Source organism: Acomys russatus, chromosome 6 (assembly GCF_903995435.1).
Source record: "Acomys russatus chromosome 6, mAcoRus1.1, whole genome shotgun sequence".
Taxonomy (NCBI): Eukaryota; Metazoa; Chordata; class Mammalia; order Rodentia; family Muridae; genus Acomys; species Acomys russatus.
Window position 1 is genome coordinate 35,651,309 of NC_067142.1, and position 25,953 is coordinate 35,677,261.

Here is a 25,953-nt window from a genome sequence, read left to right on the forward strand (position 1 = left end):
ACATGTAACCAAGGCTTCAAAACAAAATAAGATGAAAAAAATGAAAAGAAAGTAAATAAACTTTGATTTACACAACGATGTTTATTTCCAAACAAATTCTGATTAACAGTAAATTTTGTAGCCGGGCAGTGGTGGCGCATGCCTTTAATCCCAGCACCCAGGAGGCAGAGGCAGGAGGATGGCTGTGAGTTCGAGGCCAGGCTGGTCTACAAAGTGAGTCCAGGATAGCCAAAGCTACCCAGAGAAACCCTGTCTTGAAAAACCAAAAACAACAACAACAAAAATAAAATATAAAAACAAAACAAACAAACAAAAAAAGTCCAATACATTTTGTTAAGCAAGTCATATCTAAAAATGAATCTTATTCTATTATATACATATGCACATCTACTTAATTTTATGGATATCAATTTTTTCCTACAAGCATGTACAAGTATGGTTGGAAAATTAATTCACAATCAAGAGTTTGATCTCTCTCAGTCTCTAGACTAGATGATAGCTAAGTAAGCCTAATTTTAAAAACTAGGCTATGTAGAAAGATCCTGTCTCAAAAACAAAACAAAATAAAAACCAACCAAACAAAAAACCAAGTGTGCAAACGTGGATTTACACAGAACAGTGCACTCTTAGGCAAATCACTTAGCACTGTTGAGCCCTATGTGGTGTCATATGCATAACATAAAAGTTGATTAGCTAAACCTTCCCACACATTCTTGATCATACAAATCACTCACATCAACTACATTTTAATACATAAGCAGGCGTGGTGGCGCACACCTGTAATTCTAGCACTGAGGAGGCAGAGGCAGGTGGACCTCTGTGAGTTCAAGGCCAGCCTGGTCTACAAAGTGAGTTCAGGACAGCCAGGGCTACACAAAGAAACCCTGTCTTAAACAACAACAACAACAACAAATGCACAATCCTCGGCTGGGTGTGGCTTCTCCTGTGACTGCAGCACTTGGGAGGCTCAGGCAGGAAGTTAAGCAGGCAGAAAGCTTCCGACGGTTAGCTACAGGATCCTTGAATTCAGGTATTTAGAGAGCTCTTCAATATTTGTTCTCATTTCTTCTTTACTTAGACGCTAAACACAGAATATTCATTTCTCTTTGTTCCATACACATAGAAGCCACTCCAATGAGCATTTCCACTTGAACTTAAATTTCTTCTCTGAGTTTTAAAATAATGTACGTAACTATATACATATGTTACCAGTACAGAAACATATCAAAGAACAAGGAAAGTTCCATTCATCCCTCTTGCCCCATTTTAATCCCATTTCGCAAAAAAAAGCAAAAGTTAACAGTCAGGTGAACTTTTTGTTGAAACCCCTCTCACAATATATACAATTGCAGGGGATGTTGGTGTGGTCTAGTGTGAAGTTCTTCAACCAACAATTATTAAAAGGCAGAGCCCAAAACAGGTAAAACATACCATTTAAGTTAGTAAATATTACATTGTCTTAGACTTTGGTCAAAAAAAAAAAAAAAAAAATTAAGGCACTGAAGAGATGGCTCATTTGTTAAAGCACTTGCTACCGTTGCAGAGCACCAGGGTTCCCAGTCCCTGTGTGGTTAACCTCCATTAACCTAGATATCTGTAACTCCAGTTCCAGGAGACTTGTGTCCACTTCAGGCCTTTCTAGGCATCATGCATGAACATGGTACACACACATAGATGTGGGCAAAATACTCATATACAAAACAAACAAACAAACAAACAAAGTAACTCTTCTTTTTTAAAAGAATCAGAAAGAACATTATGTTTTAAAAAGTCAAGATGACACTTCTGCTACTGCTATCTTGCCCTGAGCCCCAAAGCTGTGCAGCAGCACACAGACATAACAGATACTAAAACCACTAAGCTTTTCAGAATTGCAAAGTGGTAGGACAGAGTATCAATACATTCAGTGTGAGAAAAAAACACTACTTCAGATGACACCTCCCAAAAAAGTAAGACAACAAAAGCACCTGGTAAATTTAAACTCTTATTTCACATTTTAAAAGTTTCTTAACACACTTTACTAGTAGGAGCCTGCGTAGTGGCGCAAGTCTATAATCCCAGCACTGGGGAGGCAGAGGCAGGCAGATCACTGTGAGTTCGAGGCCAGCCTGGTCTACAAAGCAAGTCCAGGACAGCCAGGGCTACAAAGAGAAACCCTGTCTTGAAAAAAATTTTTTTTACTAGTAAAATGTTCTCATATTGGCTTTTAAAAGAGTAATATATTACAATAGCAATAATAAAAAAGTTACAATTGACAAAAATTTAAAGTACACAATTAAATTACAGGTCAGTAAAATACACTGCAAAGGGTTAAGTTAATATAATCTAGTTTGAAGTTTTGACAGCCAACAATTAGAAGTCAGAGCCAGAAAAACAGAGAAAATGTATGTTATTTAGTCTTTATTTTTACATATGTATGTATGTGATTGCTGGGAATTGAACTCAGGACCTCTGGAAGAGCAGGCAGTGCTCTTAACCTCTGAGCCATCTCTCCAGCCCCCATTTTGACACCTGTATTTTGTGAAATTAACCCAAAGTGCACAGTGAGTTTTAAAATATTTGGATTTATCAGACTGAGTCCCTGCATAATTATCCCAGGCCCACTTACAAACTTTCTACACGTATTTTCTACAAAAATATGAGTTAATGGTTGGTAAGTAAGCTAAAGTATCTAATGCACAGGAATTTACCATGACTGAAGCTCCTAAATGAATACCTGCATTTGTGATTTTTTCCATTTTTCCCATTACATTTTTAAATGTTATTTCTGTATATGCCTAATATGTATGCATAGGTATACACAAGGATGCCAAAAGAGGGTGCTAAGTGTCCACGTATATCACCTTCTGCCTTTGAGGCAGGGTCTCTCACTGAACCCGGAGCTAACCTGGCTAGGCTAGCAACCCAGCAAGCACCAGCACTCCTCCTGTCTGTCTCCTCAGATGACAGTCACAGGTCTGGGAGGACTATGCCAGGCTCTCATGCCTGCACAAAGCAAGCACTCGGACGTGTTGAGCTATTTTCTCCAGCACCTTTCACATTGTTTTGTTATATGGCTCTGGGAGTGAAACCCAGATAGCGTCTTTCATGTGCCAGGCAAACATTCTATTACTGAGCTACTGCCCTCCCCACTACAGGGAAATTTACAAATTTACAAATTCTTGCCTTACAAAAATAGTCAAGGATCCATTTTCCATATCTTAGCACTAATCTCTAAAACAAGAAAAAATTTAATTAAAGAAAAATTATTTCAAATTACTTGGAATTTAATTGTTTCTTCCAGACATTAGATGGCACCAAATAGTCCAAAATAGTTTGTCAAAATCTTCCTTCACTTAGAAATAAATTTTATAAGAACAAGATGACTTTTAAACTCTAGGTATAGATGCCACAAAAATTCAAACCTATTTCTTCCTATTTTACAGTACAGTCCACTAAATATGTATTTCAAACTTGATTACCTTACAAATATAAATACTTACCATGTGGATGGGCTTCTTGTGTAGATCTCGCTCAGTTACCAGTTTCTCCTGGTCGGTGACATAAAGGCCTTTCTGTGCTAATGCCTGGATCACAGCATCATGGCCCAGGAGGGGCTTTGCAGCATCGCTCTTGAGGATGAGACTCCCAGCACGACAGTACAGCTCAGCTGACAGAAGCAGGTTAACGACAGGTGGTTTGATGTGCTCCTGGTCATACTGATCTGTGTAAAACGGTTCTCGAAGTTCCTCTGGCACATTTTCTATGACGATTAAGAAAGAATGTTTTATAAGACTTCTATTTAAAGCCACATCGTTTAATATTTAACAATGACTATTCACATCACAGAACTTGAGATCTCTCTAAAAATATCAATAGCCCTTTAACTGGTAAGGTGACTTGTTTGGTTGGTTGGTTGGTTTTTGGACCTGGACATAAGATATAAAAGGAAAGACACGAATTTCTTTTATGGAAGATATAGTTCTGAGGTATGCAACAAGAAACGCCTTCAGAGTGTGGTGACCGTGAAGGCATGCCCTCATGCAGTATCTCAAGTAGCTTCCTAAGTCTGCCAGTGACTAGGACACAAGCAGTCAGTCAGGAGACGCACCTGCTATCTGAAGACCGCTGTCTAGGCCATCTGACAGGAAGAACTGACACTGCCTAACTTATCTGCTCCCTCTTCCTTAAGTCTCCCAGCCCCCTTGCCAGTCTCTGTCTGTTTTTGCTTAGGCTGCTAAAGTTACTGAGGGGAAGTTACAACTATTATTTAGATGAGATCTTCTGTTTAAAATCTTTCATTCAATACTAATGACTATAAAAATCATAGCATGATGAAATATTATTTGAAGTCAGCAGTGAGAACAGAAAAGACATGAGATTGGTTTTTTCTCATTTTTTTTTATTGAAAAATAAAATCATTCATATTACATCTCATTTGCTATCCCATCCCATGCATCCTCCCATTCCTCCCTCCCTCCCGCTTTCACCCCATTCCCCTTCCCTATGACTGTGACTGATGGGGACCTCCTCCCCTTGAATATGATGCTCAGGTATCAAGTTTCTTCTTGGTAGTCTGCTATCCTTCCTCTGAGTGCCATTGGGCCTCCTCATCAAGGGGACATGGCCAAATAAGGGGCACCAGAGTTCGTGTGAAAGTCAGTCCCCAGTCTCCACTTAACTGTGGAGAATCTTCTGTCCCTTGGCTAGGTCTGGGTAGGGGTTTGATGATGACTGCACATATTGTCCTTGGTTGGTGCCATAGATCGAGCAGAACCCCTGGGCCCAGATCTGCCCATCATAGTGTTCTTCTTGGACCCTTCTATTTCCCTATCTCCTATATTATGAGATTGTTTTTCTAAAAAAACAGAAGATAACCAGGCATACAGCAGAGATAAAGATAAAAATCAAAGATGATCAAATCCAGGTTATAAATGGAGAATGTCCTTCATAGACTAAGATATCTGAACACTTGGTCCCAGCTGGTGGAGTTGTTTGGGTTTAGCCAAGGTACAGCCTTGCTGGAGGAAGTACGTCACTGGGGAAAATGCCTCTCTTACTTGCAGTTTGTTCCCTCTGCTTTGTGCTGGGGGGGGGGTCCAAGATTTGGGTTCTCAGCTTCCTGCTCCTCTGCCCTATCAGCCACTCGTTGCCATGCCTCCTTGCCATGGTGAACTCTTACCCATCTGGAAACATAATTCAAAATAAACTCCTCCACAGGTTGCTTTTGATCATGCTTTATTGCAGAAATAGAAAAGCAACTGTGGTGGTTTGAACAGGAATGGCCCCCATAGACTCATGTTTCAATGCTTGGCCACAGGGAGCGGCACTGTTAGGAGGTGGTCTTGGTGGAGGAAGTGTGTCACTGTAGAGGCAGGCTTTGAAGTCTCTTATATGCTCAGGCTATGCCCAGTGTGGTCCACGATCTCCTGCCATCTCTGGATCCAGATGTAGAACTCTGGGCTCCTCAGCACCGTGTCTGCCTGCACATTGCATTGCTTGCTGCCATGAGGATAATGGACTGAACTGCTTAAAAACTGTAAGCCAGCCCCAATTAAATGTTGTCCTTTGTAAGAGTTACCATGGTCACGGTGTCTCTTCACAGCAACAAAAGCCAAACTAAGGCAATAAGCAATGCAGAAAGGATGCTAGTATTAATGAAAAACAAACTCAGAGGCTGCAGCAATTCTAGAAAAGGGTAAGCCCAGTTTTAGACATGCTGGGTTTGAAACAATTGCAAAAATACCCAAACAAAAGTAACCAGTGAGCAGCAGGAAATATAGGTCTCAGAAAGAGATCAAAGCAAATCTATAAATGTGGGATTTCAGAGACATCTAAAAATATCATTCATGTTTAATAATTGAAAACATTTTCCTTCCTTCTTAGCTGCATTGGCCACCCAGTAGTGAGCCAAACTTAAATTTAACATAGGGTTCAGCATTGTAAACTTCAGACTTCAGTGCTGGTACTGTATTTTAGTATCAGAGTACCTAAACATAAGCTATTAATAGAAAAACTCAACAAAACTATACTAAGATAATTATTATGAAATGTCTGAATGGATATTTTATTTCCTATAATAACAGTAAAAATGATTAATAGAGGTAATCTTGGCATCTAAACACTAGCCATGAAAAAACAAAAACAAAAAAGGAAAGAAAAGAAAAGGAAAAAGAACCCATTAGCTCATTAGCAGGATTGCAAGCTTATCTGCCATACCGTCTTATTAGGGGTTCCAACACCAGGACCAAAGCAGTCTGGGGAGGAAAGGGTTTAGTTCAGTCTACAGTTCTACATCACTGTTCATCACTGAGGGAAGCAAGAACAGGAACCTATATGCAGGGGCTGATGTACTGGCCATGGAGGAGTGCTGCTTACTAGCCTGCTCCTCACAGCTTGCTTAGCTTGTTTTCTTAAAGCATCTAGGGCTAGTATAGCTCATGGTGAGCTAAGCTTCCTACATCAATCATCAATAAAAAAAAAAAAAAAAAAAAAAGCACCATAGATTTGCCAGGCCAATCTGGTGTGGCCATTTTCTCAACTGAGGTTTCTGCTTCCCAAATTACTCTACCTTGGTCAAGTTGACAAAATAAAACAAACAAACAAGAAGCAAACAACGACAAAAACTAGCCAATACACATACTATCTATACCTCCATATGTTTATTTAATGTTTCACATCTATTTATACATTTTCACACACAGCTTTGCAATAGCTTGGTGAAACAGACAAGTAGGAGTAAGACACAGATAAATAACAGAAGTATATTCTTATACACATTGTCTGTGTCAGGCATTGCTCTAAACATGAATCCTAACAACCTTTTTTATGTGTTTGATAGATAAGTTATCTTGCCTCAAGACACGAAGCTATAAACATAGAAATCTAGCTCTAAATAGGTAACAGACTAAAAGATATCATTGATATTCCAAGAACACAAGGGTGAAAGGTGGAAGATGCACAGCTTAGGGTATTTTTATTTTAAGGCTTACCATAAACTTTAGTTGTAAAAAGTCTACCTTGAAAACAACTGTGGTACAAAGAGAAGGGGAAACATTTAGAGTAAATCAAATACTGCTTCAAATGAAGGCAGGTATGGTGGTGCACACCTTTGACTCCAGTGCTTAGAAGGCAGAAGCAGAGGTTCAAAGCCACTACAAAGCAAGTTCAAGGACAGCCCAGACATCCAGGACAGCCACGGCTACATAGAAAAACCCTGTCTTGGAAAACAAAACAAGCAAACTAATATTGCCTCAAATATGATTTAAAAATATTTTTTAATCCCCTAAAGAAAACAAGTTATGATGGTACCAAGTAGCTGTCATAAATACCTGTTTACATCCACAAGCTGCCTTCATCCTTTATCAGAAAGGCTCTTTACAATGAACAGCAGTCAATACAGAGACATGGTTGAATAGGTTCAGCCCTAAAGACAGTCATATCCTCTAAGGCAGTGGTTCTCAACCTTCCTAATGTTGCAACCCTTTAAGACAGTTGCTCATATTGTGGTGACCCCAACCATAAAATTATTTTCATTGCTACTTCATAACTAGTTTTGCTACTGTTATGAACTGTAATGTAAACATCTGTGTTTTCCAATGGTCTCAGGCAAGCCCTGTAACAAGTCCATTCAATCCCCCTGCCAAGGGATCATGACTCTCAGGTTGAGAACCCCTGCTTACAGTCTGGGAAACATTACAGAAGTGGTGAAAAGGTGTAAGAGCTGGAAGACAGGACATAAGTCATGAAAGCTATCTGGGCAAGCACAGCCAGTGCAGTCACATTCTCACTGCAGGCAGCTCTAGTTGCTGTGGCCCTGCCTGCAATGAGCCTGCACAAGACTGGGCCTGTTAACAGCAAATCATGGATTTCACAAAGCCCGCCCTTCCTGCTGAACTATTGGCTACTCAAGGACCCTGGGAGAAGAACAGACACTGTCTCCAGTTGTGCATGCCTTTGAGCCAGCCTACCAGGCTCCAATAAATAGCTCTAAACCCCTGGTCACACAGATGTGCTTGGCTAAACTCATTAAGTCACAAAACAAAATGAATGGGAGTAAAAGGGACTCCTAGGAAGTAAGTAAAAGGATGAGAGCTTCAAATAGAGTGAGAGGTGACAGTAACCAGGGTACACTGTGCACATGTATGAATTGTCAGGGGACAAATTTCATAAAAGTTAATTAAAAAAAACAACAACGACAAAACTCCATACTGAGTACTTTACAGCATTCTCCTGTCTCAGTGTACTACTATGTCCTGGGATGACATGTGAGTGCCACCACACCTAATCCAAACACCTAAAATAAATAAATAAATAGATAAATAAATCTTCAAGAACATTCTTAAGAAAAGACTTTCAAAGCAGATTATAATAGTTTATGTATTATTTTCCAAAATGACTTGGAATTGTATATTTTTTGGAAAAGTGAGCAGAAATAACATATTAGAAAAGAGATGGGCCAAAACAGGTAAATTGTTTCGTTCTTCTCTCAACTCCAGAATAAAAAGCAAAAATTCATAAGCATGGATTGGCTGAGTGAAATAGCAGTGTGAGAACTGCAAAGGATTTAAGGCATGTTTTTCTTGAAAGTCAAGTCTTTAATAGAACCTGTCTTAATCATGTTGTTATCGGCCTGACGCACAGGCAGATAGTGAGATGGTGCTGCTCAGGCAGCAGATTAGACTCAGGGTCAGTGGTCAGACTCAGGCAGGAGGTAGAAGGAGAATGCCTTATTTTTCAAATTTTACCAAAAAACAAAAAAGAAAAACAAAACAAAACAAAAAAAGGTTGGTGGCTGAGTGGTTAAGAGCACCAACTGCTCTTCCATAGGACCAGGGTTCAATTCCCAGCACCCACATGGTAGTTCACAACTATCTTGTGGACAAATCACCAATGCACATAAAAAGAAAAGTTTCTAAAATAGTTACTGACACTGAATATACAATGTTTAAACTTCAATTTAAGGTGAGCCAAACTGAATTTTCAATTAACTGAAAACATAAAAAGCAACCACTAAAAGGAGAAGAAACTCATTGTGCCAATGAGCTAAGAAAGCTACAGTTAAAGACGTTTTGTGTCTATCAGAATATTAGAAGGGGGCTGGGGAGGCAGTAAAGTGAGTAACCGGCTGCTGCTAAGTCTGACCTGTAATCTCAGTACTTCCAAGGCAAGACAGGAGGCAGAGATGGAGAGACTAGGCCGGAAGTTCACAAGCCTGAGCAAAGTGTATCCTGCCTCACCGGGGCACTTGTTAGAAACCAACTCCCCAAAGTTGAAATTTTCGCAGTTTTAGCCATCTTCCTTTCTGCCCCTCCTACTCTTTCTCTGTGCTGTGTCACTAGTGCACAGAACATGGAGATGGAGCAGGCACAGCCTAGTGACTAAAGCACAGCCTCTAGCACAGATGGCACCAATTACACAGTCCTTCCTACCAAGCAATGTGCCGAGAGCGGCTCTACTCCCTCCAGCACCCTGAGACCAGAGTTCTTTCATGTTCCAGATCACTATGTAAGCACCAACCCACTTAATTCACTTGGTGCCACAAAGAAACCTCAAACTCACAGAAGGAGCTGGGTTTCTCAGTGACCATGGGGACAATATGATAAAGACTAGAAGGAACTTTGGTGTTGTAGGAAATGCTAAATGGCAGTATAAATACATTATATTTAAAATAAATAGAGAAAAAAGCATGTAGCGACATGTTCTGTGTTAGCTTTCTGCTAAATTAACATTCCATAAGCAATAAACCTGGAATCTATATCTTAGTTTCTAACATTTTTCCCATCAAAGCCTGTTACAGATAAAGTACAGGATAGCTTGGACATCTTTTTACCCACACACACATGCAATAAGTATGTTTGAGCATGAATGTCAGAGAGAAAGGAAATGCTGAAGTGATACAGCTATGCCAAGGGGGCATAGGATCCGGATGGAAAATAATCCTATTGGCCAAATCTAGGGCAATTTGAGTTACAATAAAAATGACTAAAAATTAAAGAGTATATATAATTCATTAAATAAGAGATGAACCAATGATTCCATACCAACAAGTAAATACATAGGAAATAGAGTACTAACTAACAAATGAGGAGAAATTAGAGCAATAATCAACTGTTATAATAGATTCAGGCAAAATCATTATTTGATGCTAAAAGAGGTACAAGTTTACAGTTTATAGAGTCAAATCCCTCTAAGTTATTAACTAAAAATGGGACAAAGTGGAGCTGGAGAGATGATTCAGTGGTTAAAAGCATGTGTTTTGCAGAAGCCCAGGCTTGAATTCCCAGCACTCACATGGTAGCTCACAACCATCTGTACTTTCAGTTCTGGGGTACCCAACAACACCCTCTTCTGATCTCTTCTGCCATCAGGCACACACATAATGTACAGGCGTAAATGCAGGCAAAACATTTATACATATAAAATAAAATCTTTCTTTTCTTTTTAATTTTTTTTTGAGACAGGGGTTCTCTGTGTAGCGCTGGCTGTCCTGGACTCTCTTTGTAGACCGGGCTGGCCTCGAACTCAGAGATCTGCCTGCCTCTGCCTCCCAAGTGCTGGGATTACAGGCATGCGCCACTGTGCCCAGCTCTCAAAACTTAAATTTTAATAACACAGCTGAAGCAGTCAATAAAATCTTTTTTTTTAATGTAAAGAATTCATTTTATAATGGAGTAAACTGTTACAATAAACATCCCTGACAGTGAAACAAATACCATGTGTCATGTGATTTGGTTTACTAAGAATAGATTATCTTTTGTGGTAGTTTTGCCAGATTTGTATTAACTTCAATCACTATAACATTATGCAAATCCAGGTTCACAGATATTCTGTATATAACTGACCCATTTTTTTCTAAGCTAAAAGTGCATTTTAATAGTAACAATAAAAAAAAATCAGCACTGAAGGTTCACACCTTGGGGGATAATGGGAAAGGAGTTACCACTTCTCTACCCAAAGCCCCAAACCTTCCTGCATCAGCATGTGTGAGACGCTGTGAAGTCACTCTGACCGTAAGGAACATACTGGGTAAGCAAACATTTTTCCATTTAAGCATCGTCCCTTTGGGGCTATTTGGCTTGTCTTCAGGTACTGGGACACCCTTGCCAAGAGCCCTGTGGAATGCAGAGATGGTGCTATGCAAAGAGGCAACAGGGCACCATCTGCTGGTGGGAAGACAGGTGGCTGTGGTGGTGGTGGGAATCCTAAGGATGCGTGAAGAGAAAAATAGAATGAAAGTCAAAGAAGATGGAAGAGACAGAAAGCAGACGTTACCAAGGACTTGGGACATGGTCCCTAGCTCTTGTGTTTCTATCAGCTTAGCTGAGGGAAGATGTCTGTGCCCTCTGTTTCTCCAGTCTGGGCATTTCCACACTGGGGCACAGCCAGAACCCATGCCAGGCTGTCATCACCATTCCAGTCACTCACACCCAAGGTGGAGGGGGACATCTGCTGAAGGAAGGCCGGGCATTCCAGAGCACTGGGGATGAACACACAGAAGGAGGTGAGCCAGTCAACTCCTGCTTTTACCACGTGCAACATAAAGGTAGTTTAAAAAGACTAACATAGAGGGAAAGAGCTTGTTGTGTAGCTCAGGCCTTGGGGTTTCAAAGTGTTCTTGTTAAGACAGAGTACACAACTATTGGAGATTAAGAGTGAATTTAAACACATTAAATACAATGCATGATCCTGGATTTGATTCTGCAATGAGAAATAAAATAGAAATAATTAATACTGAAATAAAACTGAACATGGGCTGTGGATTAGAGAGTATATCATAGTTATTTTCCTGACCCTTTATGGAGATTATCTAAGATAATTAACTTACATTTAAAGAAATACAGTGAGCCAGGCGTGGTGGCGCACGCCTTTAATCCCAGCACTCGGGAGGCAGAGGCAGGTGGATCGCTGTGAGTTTGAGGCCAGCCTGGTCTACAAAGTGAGTCCAGGATAGCCAAGGCTACACAGAGAAACCCTGTCTCGAAAAACCAAAAAAAAAAAAAAAAAAGAAATACAGTGAAATATCTAGGCACAAAGCAGAGGTACAATGTCCACAGTGCTAGTCAAATAAAAAATATCACTATATTTGTATTTATATAAGTATGTGTATTTATTTATATAAGAGCACACATATGCATATATAATGTTCCTATTTATTTGTGTAGAGGGAGGGGAAGTGAGAGACAGAATGATCAATTGGACAATGTGTTGACAGCTGATAATCTAGGTAAAGGGAAGAGTTATAAGACTAGCAACCTTTCCTGACAAACTTGAAAATCTTTCAGCGTTCTACACACCAATGAACTACAGTACTCACCTAATTGTACAAGCCAGAAACCTAGGAGCAATCATTAGTATTTCCCTAAAAAATAAAAAAAGCAAACAAAAAATCCCCCCCCAAAAAAAACAAAAACTGGGAACCCAGTCCAAGCCCCCCACTTACCGTGTCACCTCACATCTCTCTAGCCTGTGTAATCAGCACTTTTTCATCTCAATTACTACATTTAGTGCTAGCTTTATCTTCCCATATTCACTCTTGTCCTCACTCCAAAGCATACCCTACTTGGGGCTGAGACAATAGCTCGGTGGTTGAAATGTTTGCTATACAAGCAAAGGAACCTGAGTCCAGATCTCCAGCACCTATGCAAAAAGCTGGGCATGACAACACACGCTTCTAACCCGAGTGCTTGGGGTGGCGGCATGGCAGTGAGACACACAGCCAGTACAGCCAGCTGTGAGCTCCAGGTTCTGAGAGAGCCTGTCTTAAAAATAACAAAGCTAGACACTTAATGCTGACCTCTGGGAAAACTCCTGTGCATATGCATATACATGGCATGCATACTACAAACGTACATTTTTAATTAATTAAAATAAAATTTAAAATTAAATCATTCTCTTTAGTCAAGTGTTCTTTATTCCACATAAGCAAATTCAATCATAGCACAGATCCCATCCATCCCAAGGGTTTTCAATTATTTTTCCTTCTCTAAGGATTAAAATCCTTCCTCTTCTCTGTAAGAAAAATTGATCCTGTCTCCGCCAGCAACACCCAGCTCCAAGAAACCAAGTTCTGTCTGCTACAGCGCCCTTGCACATTCTGGTCACCCATGCCGCAATGTCCTTTCTTCCTATTCTTTACACCCTTTCAGATTCCCAGGGGCCAGTGACTCATTCAGCTTGGTCCAATTTCCCTTTTTTGAAAAAAAAGAAAAGAATGTACCATTTATCCTCCCTTTCCCATATCTCAGTGTGTTTTTACTTTTAGGACTATTCAATTCTATTTTTAAAAATGAGTGAGTCTGTAATTTGTAAAACATTGGTGAAATATGTTTAGATAGTTAAAGAAAAAGTTTAGCAAGCAGAGACCTAACAGATTGTACTGAAGTAGTTAGTAGTATATATAACAAACATAGAAAAAATAAAGCTATCCTAATATTCATGAAGCACCTAGATAGTAAATATTGATGCTACAGACACATACATATGCATATATGGTACTAAATATTTATGATACAGTAAATATGCAGAGAGAAAGGTCTATAAAATTAATATTCATGAGCCCTTAATCCAGCCACCCAACCTGATATCCATTTTGGCCTGTATGTTTGCTACCCAAGGAACACAAAATCCGAGACTATCCATCAAGCTCACTGCTCAGCGTCAGCGGTGGCAGACCTGTTCACTCCTCCAGCATCTCTGATAAAGACTGCTTCAGTGACCTGTGTTTCCCTAAGGGGATCCTTATTGGAATTTCAACACTTACCTGATCCCCATACCAACAGCAGGGAAAGCTAAAGTGGCAGAAAAGATAGGCATACAAATATTGTCTAGCACTGAGTTTGGACTATGGCTCTTACTGCTCCCACGTTATCCTTAGTGTGTTACCTAGTTCATCTTTTCCCTCTTGCTTCTTCCTGTAAATTGACTTAGTAAGCCATGGAGGTAAGCATTTCAAGTTATTTTGTCTGTTTTCTGTTCCCAGAACTCTGGGTAGGCTGCACGGTGTGTTTACAGGTTATTAATGCATCAGGCTAACTCCCATACTGCACTCAAGCCAACCAATAACACAGAAGTTTGTTTTTTTTCCCCCAAAGAGGCATTCCAATGACCAAAAGAAGACATCATGACAGAATGCTAAATATGAAGTGTCATCTGGCTAAAACAAAACCTACATACACAGCATACTTTTTTAAAATTGAATGTAATCAATTCTCTAAATTTAATTATCAACTTAGAAACGCAGAAGACAAATGGAAACTTGTTAAATAATTTTGGAGATTTAAAGAATAAACTTTTCATTCAGCTAGGTGTAGTGGCACATGCCTACAAAGCTACCATCTGGGAGGGAGGCAGAGGCAGAAGCAGAGGCAGAGACAGAGAGGCAGAGGCAGAGAGGCAGAGGCAGAGGGGCAGAGGCAGAGAGGCAGAGGCAGAGGGGCAGAGGCAGAGAGGCAGAGGCAGAGGGGCAGAGGCAGAGAGGCAGAGGCAGAGGGGCAGAGGCAGAGAGGCAGAGGCAGAGAGGCAGAGAGGCAGAGGCAGAGAGGCAGAGGCAGAGGCAGAGGGGCAGAGGCAGAGAGGCAGAGGCAGAGAGGCAGAGGCAGAGAGGCAGAGAGGCAGAGAGGCAGAGGCAGAGGCAGAGAGGCAGAGGTAGAGAGGCAGAGAGGCAGAGGCAGAGGCAGAGAGGCAGAGGCAGAGAGGCAGAGAGGCAGAGGCAGAGAGGCAGAGGGCTGAGGCAGAGGCAGAGGCAGAGAGGCAGAGAGGCAGAGGCAGAGAGGCAGAGGCAGTGAGGCAGAGAGGCAGAGGCAGAGAGGCAGAGAGGCAGAGGCAGAGGGGCAGAGGCAGAGAGGCAGAGAGGCAGAGGCAGAGAGGCAGAGGGCTGAGGCAGAGGCAGAGGCAGAAGCTAGAGGTCATCCCTGGCTACAAACGGACAAGGACAGATTGGGCTACATAAGACCCACCTCAAAACAACAAAATCCAAGGTTTCTTCTCAGCATGTAATGTGTTAAACACCGTCACAACATTTTTGAAAAAAAGTGTGTTTTTGTGGTTCTCTGTCCCTCATTACTCCCATCCCATGCTACCCTGTTCTCCTCTTGTACCTTCCCCACAAATTCTTTTCATCTTTCACATCTTTCTTCATCTAATACTACCCTCTCTTAGACTCCTTTCCAGATTTCAGGCTTTTCCCACACTTACAGTTCTATATGTGGGTTTTGTTTTTACATGTATACATTATAGGCTATGATTTGGACATGTAAGAGAATATGAGTTTTATTGTTTTTCTGAGTCTAGGTAACTAGACTTAATATTATACTTTCTAGATTCATCCATTTTTTTCTTTACCAATTTCATGATTTATTTTTCTTTACAGCCAAATAACATTCCACTGTGTTTCTGTACCACGTTATCATTGTCCATGCATCTGTTGGTGAGCATTTAGGGTGGCTCCATTTCCCTGCTATCATGAGTAAAACAATAAGCGTAGATGTACAAGTGTCTCTGTGGAGGATATCGGGTCCTTTGCGTTTATTTCCAGGAGTAGTATAGCTGAAACCTAAGAAATTGTACTGAACCAAAGTCTGCTTGCTCCAACAAGCAAATTGCAAGAAAGACAGAGTGAGACAGGGGAAGAGTCTATGTATCTGAAAAACAAAAACAAAATCCCTGAGATGCATGGCCGTTTTGCAGATCCTAACAAGGACAAGTAAACAAATAGAAAAAGATACATAAAACAATCAGAAATGCTAATACGTATGCTATGGGTGGTGCTTGTGGTGATGACAGTGCCGTGGTTACATTTTAAAGAGTTTTTGCTTTGGACAAATAAAATGGTATCTGAGATTTGCTTCAAATAATTGGTGGAGGTAGAAGTGGCTTCCAGATGTATCAAAACTGGCTACCGTGTTCATGACTCTGGAGGTAATGGGTCCACAAAAACTTGCTGTAACTATACATACATGAAATACATGGTTTTGTTTAAGAAAAAGAAAAAGGCAAGAAGAGCCTGTAGAACTTTCATGAAATAATCAGGAAAGGGCTCTGACGTGTGGTTTCTGGCTGAGACCTGGACTACCTACAGCTATTATGTACCATGTGAGAGAATGCGACCCACCGTGATGAAGGTATAGCTGAAGGGATCAAGGGAAAGATGAGCACCCAGTCAACTCTAATCCAAATCCATCTGACTTCAGGACTCTTGTAGCTTTATAAGCCAATAAATCCTCTTTAATGTTAGCCCATTTAAGTTAGGTTTCCCATTAACTACAAATGAAACTGTCTCTTATCCACTTTCAACCTAGCCACATTTGTCTATACTTACCACTCTAATACCCAAGGGATTCCCCATCCTAACATTTAGGCCCACTTCAATCCATTTCCTAGGCTATTTCCAAGACTGCACATCTTTCTTTATGCCAACATGTACATAACATAAAGTATACCTTTTAGCTTTTTAAAAGTATACTTCATAAGAACTCCTGAAAAGAATTTCTGATGATGCACACTGCACAGGGTCAGGGTCCAGATGGGAAGGAATTTTTTTACTAGATTTATCTGGATAATTTAATTAGCCCCTCCATGCCTATTTCTTCATTTATTACAGAACGAGAAAACTATATGTCACAACTCCTTGCTTTCAGTATGGATATTGTTTGCACCTTACTGTACAAACACCCTTTTAACCTGACAGTGTGTTACAAGTTTCCATCAGGTGTAGAGAATACTTTCAGCATTTGGACAAGAACTAAAGACACTAATAAAATTCTCTAATATACGACAGCTCCTAGGCCGAAAATTATCTGACTGACCAATATTATAGTTGGGAAACCCTGATAAGACTTATGTAAAGAAATAACCTATCTGTTGAATAGGGTTGTTCTCAAACCAAAAGAAAAATTCACATAAAATGCTTTGAACGTCACTGTTCCTATTGTATGGCTCTTGTCCTGAATGAACTATACTGTACTTTGACTTTCATTTTTGCTCAAACCGGTTTGTCAAATCACCTCTCCTTCCAGGACTTCAGTGTTACTATCCTTTCTTCTAAAACACTTTAAACATTTATTTATACATTCATTCATTCATTCATTCATTCATTCATTTATGTGGGGGGTGGGGAAGGCTCTTGTCGTGATGCATGTGTGGGGTATGAAGATCAGAGAACAAGCTGCCAGAGTCAATTATCTCCTCCTACTATGAAGTTCCTAGGATCAAACTCAAGGGCCTTTACCTGCTGAGCATCTCAATAGCTGATATACTTTCATAATGGGCTCCTTAATTCTGATTACTCTGACCCCGCCTCCTGTTCATTTAAGCAGTCACTCTTCTAAACTGTGTCCTCTACAATCGTATCTACTTCCAACTTCTGTTGCACATTGCTATCTACAGAACAGCAACGCACTATTTCCAGACTCAGCTTCTGAGCCACACTGAGGTCTTACCTTTACTTGTAACTACCTACTTCATGGCTTTTCTCAGGCAGCATATTTAGACTTATACTTAGCTCCAGGACATAAAAACATTTGCCTTCCCATCCAATATGCTATTTCTCTGTAAACTGGTATCCCAGTTTACCTTCCTAGTCATGAAGCCTCCAAAGCTCACTTTCCCTAAACCCTCAGGTAGCCTTCCCCTCATTTATGCTCTTCACAGCAATCACCCACTCATCCCAAATTCAGTCCTGTAGAAATACTAAGGATTACATTTCTGCAACATGTCTTCTGTCACTGGCTTCTTTGCCATTCCTCTGGCCCATGTAAAACAGTTCTTGACTACTGTGAGCACAAACACGAGTCACACTTCCCTGGTTTCGATCCCAGTTCCACTAGTCTGATGCCTTTGGATAAGTTCCTAAACCCACGAGCCCCATTTTCCTCATAGTAAAACTGGGATGATTAATAGTTTCTGTCTCTTAAGGCCATCATGAGGATTAAAACGAGATACTATGTGTGAAGTGTATGACACATAGTAACTGCTCAGTAAATACAGCAGATTTATTATTATATCCACGCAACCTGAGCCCTCATCACCTCTTGCCCAGACTGTTGCAATAATGTCCCAAATGGCCTCTGCTCTCAGTCTTTTTTCACCCCAGGCTACCCAATGTTCTAACAGTCCTTGTAAATATGTAAGAGTCAGAGCTGCTATAGGATTTTAACAATACCTGCTGGGACATAACAGAAATGTAACAAAGTATACTTACAACATCAAATGATTTTATACCACTAACCAGATGGGATAAGGAAAGTGAGGGGCTGGGAAGTTGGCTTTGTCTCTAAGTAATGGGTCTTGTTGCGCAAGCATGCTGACCTGCACGGATCCCATGCAGAAGCCAAGGTTGGTGGTAGTATGGGCCTATAATGCCAGCACCAAAAGGGAAGAGGAAAGAAAATGCCTGGGGTTTGCTAGCTAGATTGGTGAGCTGCCGGTTCATAAGAAACCTTGCCTTAAGAGGTGGAGAGCAATTTTGCCTATGACCTCCACAGGCACAGGTACACATGTAAATATGTACACACACACACAGAGGCAGGGGGCAGCTTGGGGGGGGGGGAAGAAAGGAACATTGAGATTCATTCCAAGAGATTCTACATCTAGCAGCTGAAGATTTAAAACATCTAAGGCAATCTCAGTTACATTACTGCTTGAATGTGTTACACTTTCAAACACAGTAGCAGTTATCATGCAATATAACTCTGTCTTTTATAACCAGAAGACCTATTGCTACTGTATGTTCATCTACAAACTTATTCTTTGTTTAAACAAAAGCACAGCCTCATTATTCAAGAAAATAAAGTATTAAGACTGCTACCCTTAATCCCCAGCACCCTCTCTAGAAACTGAGACAGGAGGATCAGGGTTCAGAGTCATTGTTGGTTATATGGTAAATTCAAGGCCAGTTTAGGCTACATGAGACACTGTCTTCCAATGACTAAAAACTAACAAAACACATTCCACCAAAGATGAGGCCTTTGGAATATTTTCAGGACAAGAAAAATATTATTGACACAAATACCATACATCTGCTTTCTAGGTATCACAGTGCTAGTGTCTTATTGGTTTTACAATTTAATTCACTTATTGTTTGCCCACAACTGGTTCTGTGTTAACCATTTTTAACCATTTATATTGCTTTTCCAATATACAGCTCTAAAACTGATGATTTCTTGTACATGAACAGTTAGTAAGGGACCAGTAAGATTGCTCAGTGCAGAAAAGCCCTTGCCACCAATGCTGACAACATGAGTTCTAGCCCTGGAACGCACATAGTAAAAAACAGAGAACCTACTCCAGCAAGTTGTCCTCCCATGGGTGAGCGAGCACACACACACATACACACAGTATATAAATGTAATATAACAAATAGCCTCTTATACTTTGAGCATTTCTAACAACAACAACAAAAACAAAAAATCCATACATTATCCTAAAAAGTTGGGTTAACATTTTGAATAAGCAAATACAATTATTAGCTTTAAATTTTTATTAACTTTTTGTTTGTGGCAAATAAAAATATATCAGAGATAAAAAACTTACCTTTTAATATACTTCATCTAAGTTTATATATTGTGCTTTAAAGACTACCAATGGGGGCTCAGTTGTTAAGAGCACTGGCTACTCTTCCAAAGGACCAGGGTTTAGTTCCCAGCATCCACCTGGCATCTCACAAAACTGTCTGTAACCACAGTTCCAGGGGATCTGACACCCTCACACAGACATACATGCATGAGAAACACTAGTGCACATATAATAAAAATAAATCATTAAAAAAAAAAAAGAGTGCCAATAAAGCAAAACAAAGTAGAACATGGTGGCATAGATCTCTGATCCTAGCATTAAGGGGGAGGATTGCTATGAGTTTGAGGCCAGTCTGGGTTCCATATCAAGTGCCAGGCCTGCTGAACGTACACACAGGGAGACCATCTCACAGACACACATACCAGTCTAGAGGATGTATCAGTTTGTAAGTCACTCTCTTAAGGTCTTACTTAGACCTTTTTATCCATGCCCACTGCTGCCCTGGCTTCCTCCTGCTTCAACGTGGAGCATGCTGACGTCAGACTTGTGAATGCTAATGTCAAACAATGCAAAGCGCTGGACCAGAAGTCAGATCCCAGCAGAAGGACCAGAAGAAGTCAGATCCCACTGACAGTATATTCCTTTACTTCCTTTCTACTCAAGTGTGTTCAAGTACTCCAGAATCCAGTGACCAGCCTGACCCACATCCAGAAAGTAGGGCATTTCTCCTCAGAAGCCTCTGGGAGAACGAACAACAAAACATCCACTTCTGTACTACAGGCATCCTCTGGGTTTCAGATGGCAAGAAATGCCCCTGGTCTTCAGTCTTCCAGCTTCCACACAGGAAACTATGTCAATTTCCCTGTTTTCTAAATGTTTAAGGAGACTCATTTGTTCTCCAAATGGATATTTAGTATGCTACTCCCCATTCCTTATATCAAAAAAATTTTAAAGTATTATCTGTGCTTCCTATTATTATTATTCACTTAAAACTTAAATTAATTCAAAAAGACAATTCACTCCTGATGTCAGTTCTATCTCAGAGTATAGGAATTCAAATAAAATTAAAACAGACATAAATGTAAAAATTCCTTCGAAACTAATTCAAATGCTTTTCTAAACAGTGGGGGAATCGTCTACTCTTTCACCTAGATGTCTAGTCCTGAAAACACTTGCCTATGTATAAAGTTAAACAACAGAGCTGGATTAAACCATTTAGCCACATATTTTCACAGTCCTAGAACTGGAAGTCAGTCATCTTCCACAAAACATCCAGAGAACGTTTTGCAAGCACTGAGGAACTTCTTTTAATTTTTTTTTAAAGCATTCCACAACATGAGCTCCTAACGCAAGAGCTAAGGAATTACAGCAGGAGGCCCCTTTCCTGTTATTCTGCAAAGACTGGGTTATAGAGGGAGTCTTTAAATGCCATGTATCACAGGCTTCTATGTCAACAGCACATGCCCCCTCCCCGAAAAAACAAAACAAAACACAAAACCACTTCTAATTCAAAAAGAAAATCTCAAAGTAGCGAGGCTTTACTTATCTGATTTTATGACATCAAAATACATTTGGAAAAAGAAATATGCCTCGATGACATTGAGTGAAAATAGCACCCTCGTCGAAAAACTAAAATTGGTTTTAATAGGTGGCTTAATGAGAATCTGAAATGTGTATGAAGGGCTGGAGAGGAGTGGAGACTGACAACAAAAATTAGTACTGCACTTCACCAGTGACCACCTTTCATCCTACAGAGCCACCATTACAAATGTCAAAATCAATATAGTATCTCACCTTCCTGCAGTAATAAAGAAACTCAGATTTCTTGGTAGCACAGTCACAATTATGACTGAGAAGGAAACGAATGCAGCACAATGAAGAAAACATCACAAATAAAAGCCATTTTTGGAAAACACGACAATTTGCTCGCTGAATTTAGACACAGGCTATGCAATAAAAGGAAATCTGGTCAACCCCTCCCGCGATCAGTCAAGGGCACCTCATCGAAGACCAAACCTGCCTTCTTTCTTTCTCCTAGTGCCAGCCTCCCATCATCTCCCTGAAGATACACATCTACCGGAAGATACACATGGGGGAGGGGGGTTGGAATCAGGAACAAAAACCGGGATGTGGACAGCAGCGGGAGGAAGAGGAAGGGACGAGACAACCTACCTGTCCCAAAGGCTTTGGCCACCAGCCAGGCCAGATTGCAGGCGATTTTGGCCCTGGAGAAGTCATAGTGGTCAAAGGGTTTGATGGCTGGAACAATGAACGTCCTTCTCATCTCCCGCGGGTCTGCAGCATCCCCCATCTTTCACGGCGGCTGGTCGGGATGGAGGGACGACGGTCTTCACATGGTGTGTCGGAGAGGAGAGTTCAGATCGTCCGCGCCTGTCGCGGCCCACCCGGGCGCCGGGCACGGAGAAGCTCAGCTGTGCTCGTCGCGAGCTCGCCGCCGCCCGCGGAAGCCGCCGCGGCCCGGGGCATAGACGTGAGGCGGCACCGGGCCGCGCTCGCTCCGGCCCCCCGGTCTGCCCCGCCGCCTCCCCTTTGTCTCCGTTTAGTCACACGGGCTCGGAGGAGGGTGGCGGCTGCGAGGGCCCGGAATGCTCGGGCGGGGGCAGGCTGGACGATCACGTCGCGGACAGTGTCCCCGCCATGGCGGAGCGCGCACGCCCAGCCTCACTCACGGCCGCCCCTCGGGCCGCGGGACCCGCCGCGGAAAACGTCAGAATCGCTGCAGCGCGCGAGCCGCCCGCGGCCCGGCGCTTCTCCGGCGCTCCGGTCGGCCTCGCCCGCCTCCTCGGCGAAGCTCACGGACAAGGCAGCGGCCTGGAAGAGGCCGCAAATCGCGAGCCCTCGGCTCCTGCCTTATCAGGCTCGTCCTCGTATTTTCCGCTACCCCTCCCGTCGCCGGCCGCGTCGCTCCCCTTCAGCCGCCGCCGCCGCCGCCACCGCCGCCGCTGCGGTTTTCCGGCTGCGGCACTGGATGGAAAGAGCAGATGGGAACACTGAGCATGCGCCTGGCGCGCCCGGTCCTGGCCCTGGCCCCGGCCCCGCCCCCGCCGCTGTCTTGCGCCGCCGCGCGCTCTGAGCATGCCCAGCCTCGGGGCCGCCCGCGCCCCTGTCCAATTAATCAACACAGTGCCCGCTCGAGTGGACGTCCTGTAGGTCCGTGGCTTTGGGCTGCTGCCGCTGACACTGCTGGACGAGAGAAGGAAAGAAAGGGAGGAAAGAGGTTTCCCCCTCCTGCTACTCGTGATACAGCCAAGATAACTGATATGTATTCCAAATGCTGCTTATATCACACACATATTGCTGCGAACTTGCCTTGCACACCCGTTTAGTCCTTGCAGTAGCCCCGAGAGACAGGTGTTACAGCTGGGTGACCACGAAAGTATAGAGGGATGCTGTGAGTTAAGGCACCCAAGGGGGTTTAGCCGGGAATGACGGTCGGGTTTAAAGTCTCCAAACCTGTATTAATTTCGTATCAAGACATTTTTAACTTGATACTCCCCACTGAAGTTCTATAAGTGAGAGGTCGGGTTTTGTTGTTGTTGTTGTTTTTGTATTTTTGTTTTTGTTTTTTGTGACTTCTGTTTCCTCACAGGAAGAAGTGTAAATCCCTCCACAAAGAATATCCACAACTACGATTTGTCACAGATGTCTATGAGTTCCTCTGGTCAGAGCCCTCTCCGTTCCACCATATGGGTATACTTTCTCAGATCTGTGTGCCGGTCCTGTCACCGATCTCTACATTAGTCACTCCCTTCAGAAAGCCTTCCCTGATGATTCCTGACAACTGCCTAAGCAGAACTGCCATATGGGCACTCCCTCTCGTTTCCAGAACAACGTATATCCTTTATGTCACAACTCTTGTCCCGTTGCATTCCAATCACCAATTGTCTTTGACTTTCATATAGGTCTCTGGTACCTATATGATGCTCAGCCTCACAGTAGTTGCTCTGTTAATGTCTAGGATCAAAAGGTGACTGTTGCTATAGTTACCACTGAGTTTGGTTAAATTGCTAATTCCTCACATCTTGTTTTAACACATTCTCTAATTTTAGTTATATGATCCTGGGTTGTTTTCATTTTACAGACGAGAGAGCAAAGACTCAGAAAAGCCTCTTAAATTGCAGATATGGTAAAGGTACACTCTCGGTCTGAACCCAGAACTATCTTATTCTGTATAACTAGGGCCTCCCTATTATCACCAGCCGTTAAGATGGAAGACATCTGAAATATGAGGGGGGGGACTTTTGATCTCCCCTATCGAAAAAGGGAACTCCATTAGCAAGCCCCTCCCTTTTGATTTCTGCCTAATCCTTAGAAACACTCCTCCCTGAACCCAATAAGGCATTACAGATAAGCCCCATTAACAATGTGGAGCAGGAAAAAAAAAAAGTCACTAATAGTATGCCATTGGGTGATTAGCATATTTTTCAGTAATTCAATTAATATTAATAGGGTTTTTCTCATGGACAAGGTCCTTTGTAAAATTAACATGTTAACATATAAATACTAGCTGTCAAAGCACGTTCAAATAATGACTAGTTTCCACATCTATTTGATGAACGAGGCACTAATTATCTTCCAGGACTAGAGGCAGGACTCAGGATCACAGACATCAAGCGGCATGACCAAGATTTCTCTGTCCATTTGTATCGGAGTCTGCCTTCAAATTCAAAGCCAGGCCTTCTGTTTCCACTCCTTGGCCACTTTTCTGGGTTTTTGCTCCCTCTCTGGGGAGTGGCTTGCACATATTCAAGTAAATAGAACATAGTGTAACAGTGGTACATCCTGGAAGAGATTTTTTTTTTTTTTTTTTTTTTTTTTAAGCACAGCAAAAACACAAGGGCAAGGGGTACTTGGAAGGTGTCGTGGAGACTATAGTGCTCTTAAATCCAATTTCAGCTGGGATTCTAGAGCATGCATATCAAATGAAGAGAAACCTATGGCCTAGAAAAGCTAGAAAGTGTTACTTAAAATATTATGTCTGTTGTTATATGAATCTCCAAGCCAATAGAAGATCCTCTAAGCCAACAGCCAGGCCTAGTCAACTTTGTGCTGCCCATGACTAGTTTCCACGTCTGTTTGATGATGTGCCCTGTGCTCAGTGTTGGGTCTCACTGAAAACTGTTTCAACCTAAATAAACTACATGAGCAGGAGAAGATGGCAAAGGGGTCACTCTGACTTGATTCCGCCAAGATGCTTTAGGAAGGATAGTGTTTCTATGACCCCAATTGGGCAGGAGTGTGCTTGGGGACGAGGACGGGAGGGAAGCACCTGAACAATGGAGCAGCTTTTACTTCGAGGGAGGCAGTGAAACAATTTGGGGTCATAGCAGGAGGCTGTTATTAACAGGGAAACACCCTGAGTACAAAGGAAGAGGATTCATTTTCAGGGCGGCAGACACTCTAATAGGGTGCTCTTTGTGACACCTTCTGAAAGGTCCCTTTGAAAGCTGGAACTCTCTGTGGAACTATCGCTGTCGAAAAGAAATGCTCTCTCTGCCTTCTGAAGACAACTGACTCTGTTTGGAGCAAAAACAAAGCCAAGTGATTCTTTGGGCTTCTCTTCCTGCTTCCTTTTTTTTTTTTTTCCCCCAATTTCCAGGTCTGGAGTCACAGTCCATCAGGGGCTTCTAATGCCATGTGTATGCCACTCCGTTCTCTGTCTTGTTCCCCTCCTGTTTCCTGGAAATCCTGAAATGCCAAGCAGACCTCTTTCGTTATGGTCATCCTCTAGTTCAGTCTTTGGACAGATTTATAAGCTTGTTCATTCACTCACCAGGCAGGGTTGATGGAGCTCCCAAGGGCTGAGGATTCAGTGTTGAACTAGACAGCTGAAGAATCAGCTTTGTAAGCTGGGCATGGTGGCGCAAGCCTGTGATTCCAGCACTGCATTTAGGAGATTAAGACAGGAGCATCAAGAGTGCAATGCCGTCCTAGGCTACATAACAAGTTCAAGGCCAGTCTGAACTACATGAAAGCCTGTCTCAAAAACAAGACCGAAAGAAAAAGGGGGAAAAAAAAAAAAAGGAAGAGAAAAAGAACAAGGAGGAGGAGGAGGAGGAAGAGGCAAAACACTGAATTCTTCATGAGAAAACACAAATTCCTCTATGTTCTAAAAGTCTAGCTTTACTTCATGTCAAGTCTGTGTCACCAGAGGTTAAAAGCCTTGTTACTTCCCCCACAGAAAACGTCCTCAATGTGTAGCTTGGTTGCCAAAGTGCTTGCCTATCATATAAGAAGGTCTGAGATGGCAATACCAGCTGTTCAAGGCTATCCTGGGATAGGTAGTGAGGTTAAGACCAGCTGCAGCCACCTAAGACCCTTCTCTTCAAAAGGAAAGGAGAAAGGAGGAGAGAGCAGGGAGGTGAAGGGAGGTGGGAGGTTCAGGAGCTGGACTATAAAGTGAATCATCTAGGTTAAGAATAGGCGTTGAAGATACAGCTC

The 25,953-nt window shown here is 42.0% G+C and overlaps 1 protein-coding gene across 2 annotated transcripts in view; it reads right to left on the reverse strand.

Moving 5' to 3' along the window:
- The window catches only part of Camsap2 (calmodulin regulated spectrin associated protein family member 2), an 80,072-nt gene extending 57,620 nt beyond the window's left edge, over positions 1 to 22,452 (reverse strand). For both annotated transcript variants that reach the window (XM_051147499.1, XM_051147498.1), the window contains exons 1-2: positions 21,664 to 22,452; positions 3,483 to 3,742 (exon numbers count right to left, since the gene is read on the reverse strand). In XM_051147499.1, coding sequence (XP_051003456.1) covers positions 3,483 to 3,742; positions 21,664 to 21,802 — 399 coding nt within the window. In that variant the 5' untranslated portion in view covers positions 21,803 to 22,452. The remainder of the gene's footprint in view (positions 1 to 3,482; positions 3,743 to 21,663) is intronic.
- Between the last annotated feature and the right edge of the window lie 3,501 nt (positions 22,453 to 25,953).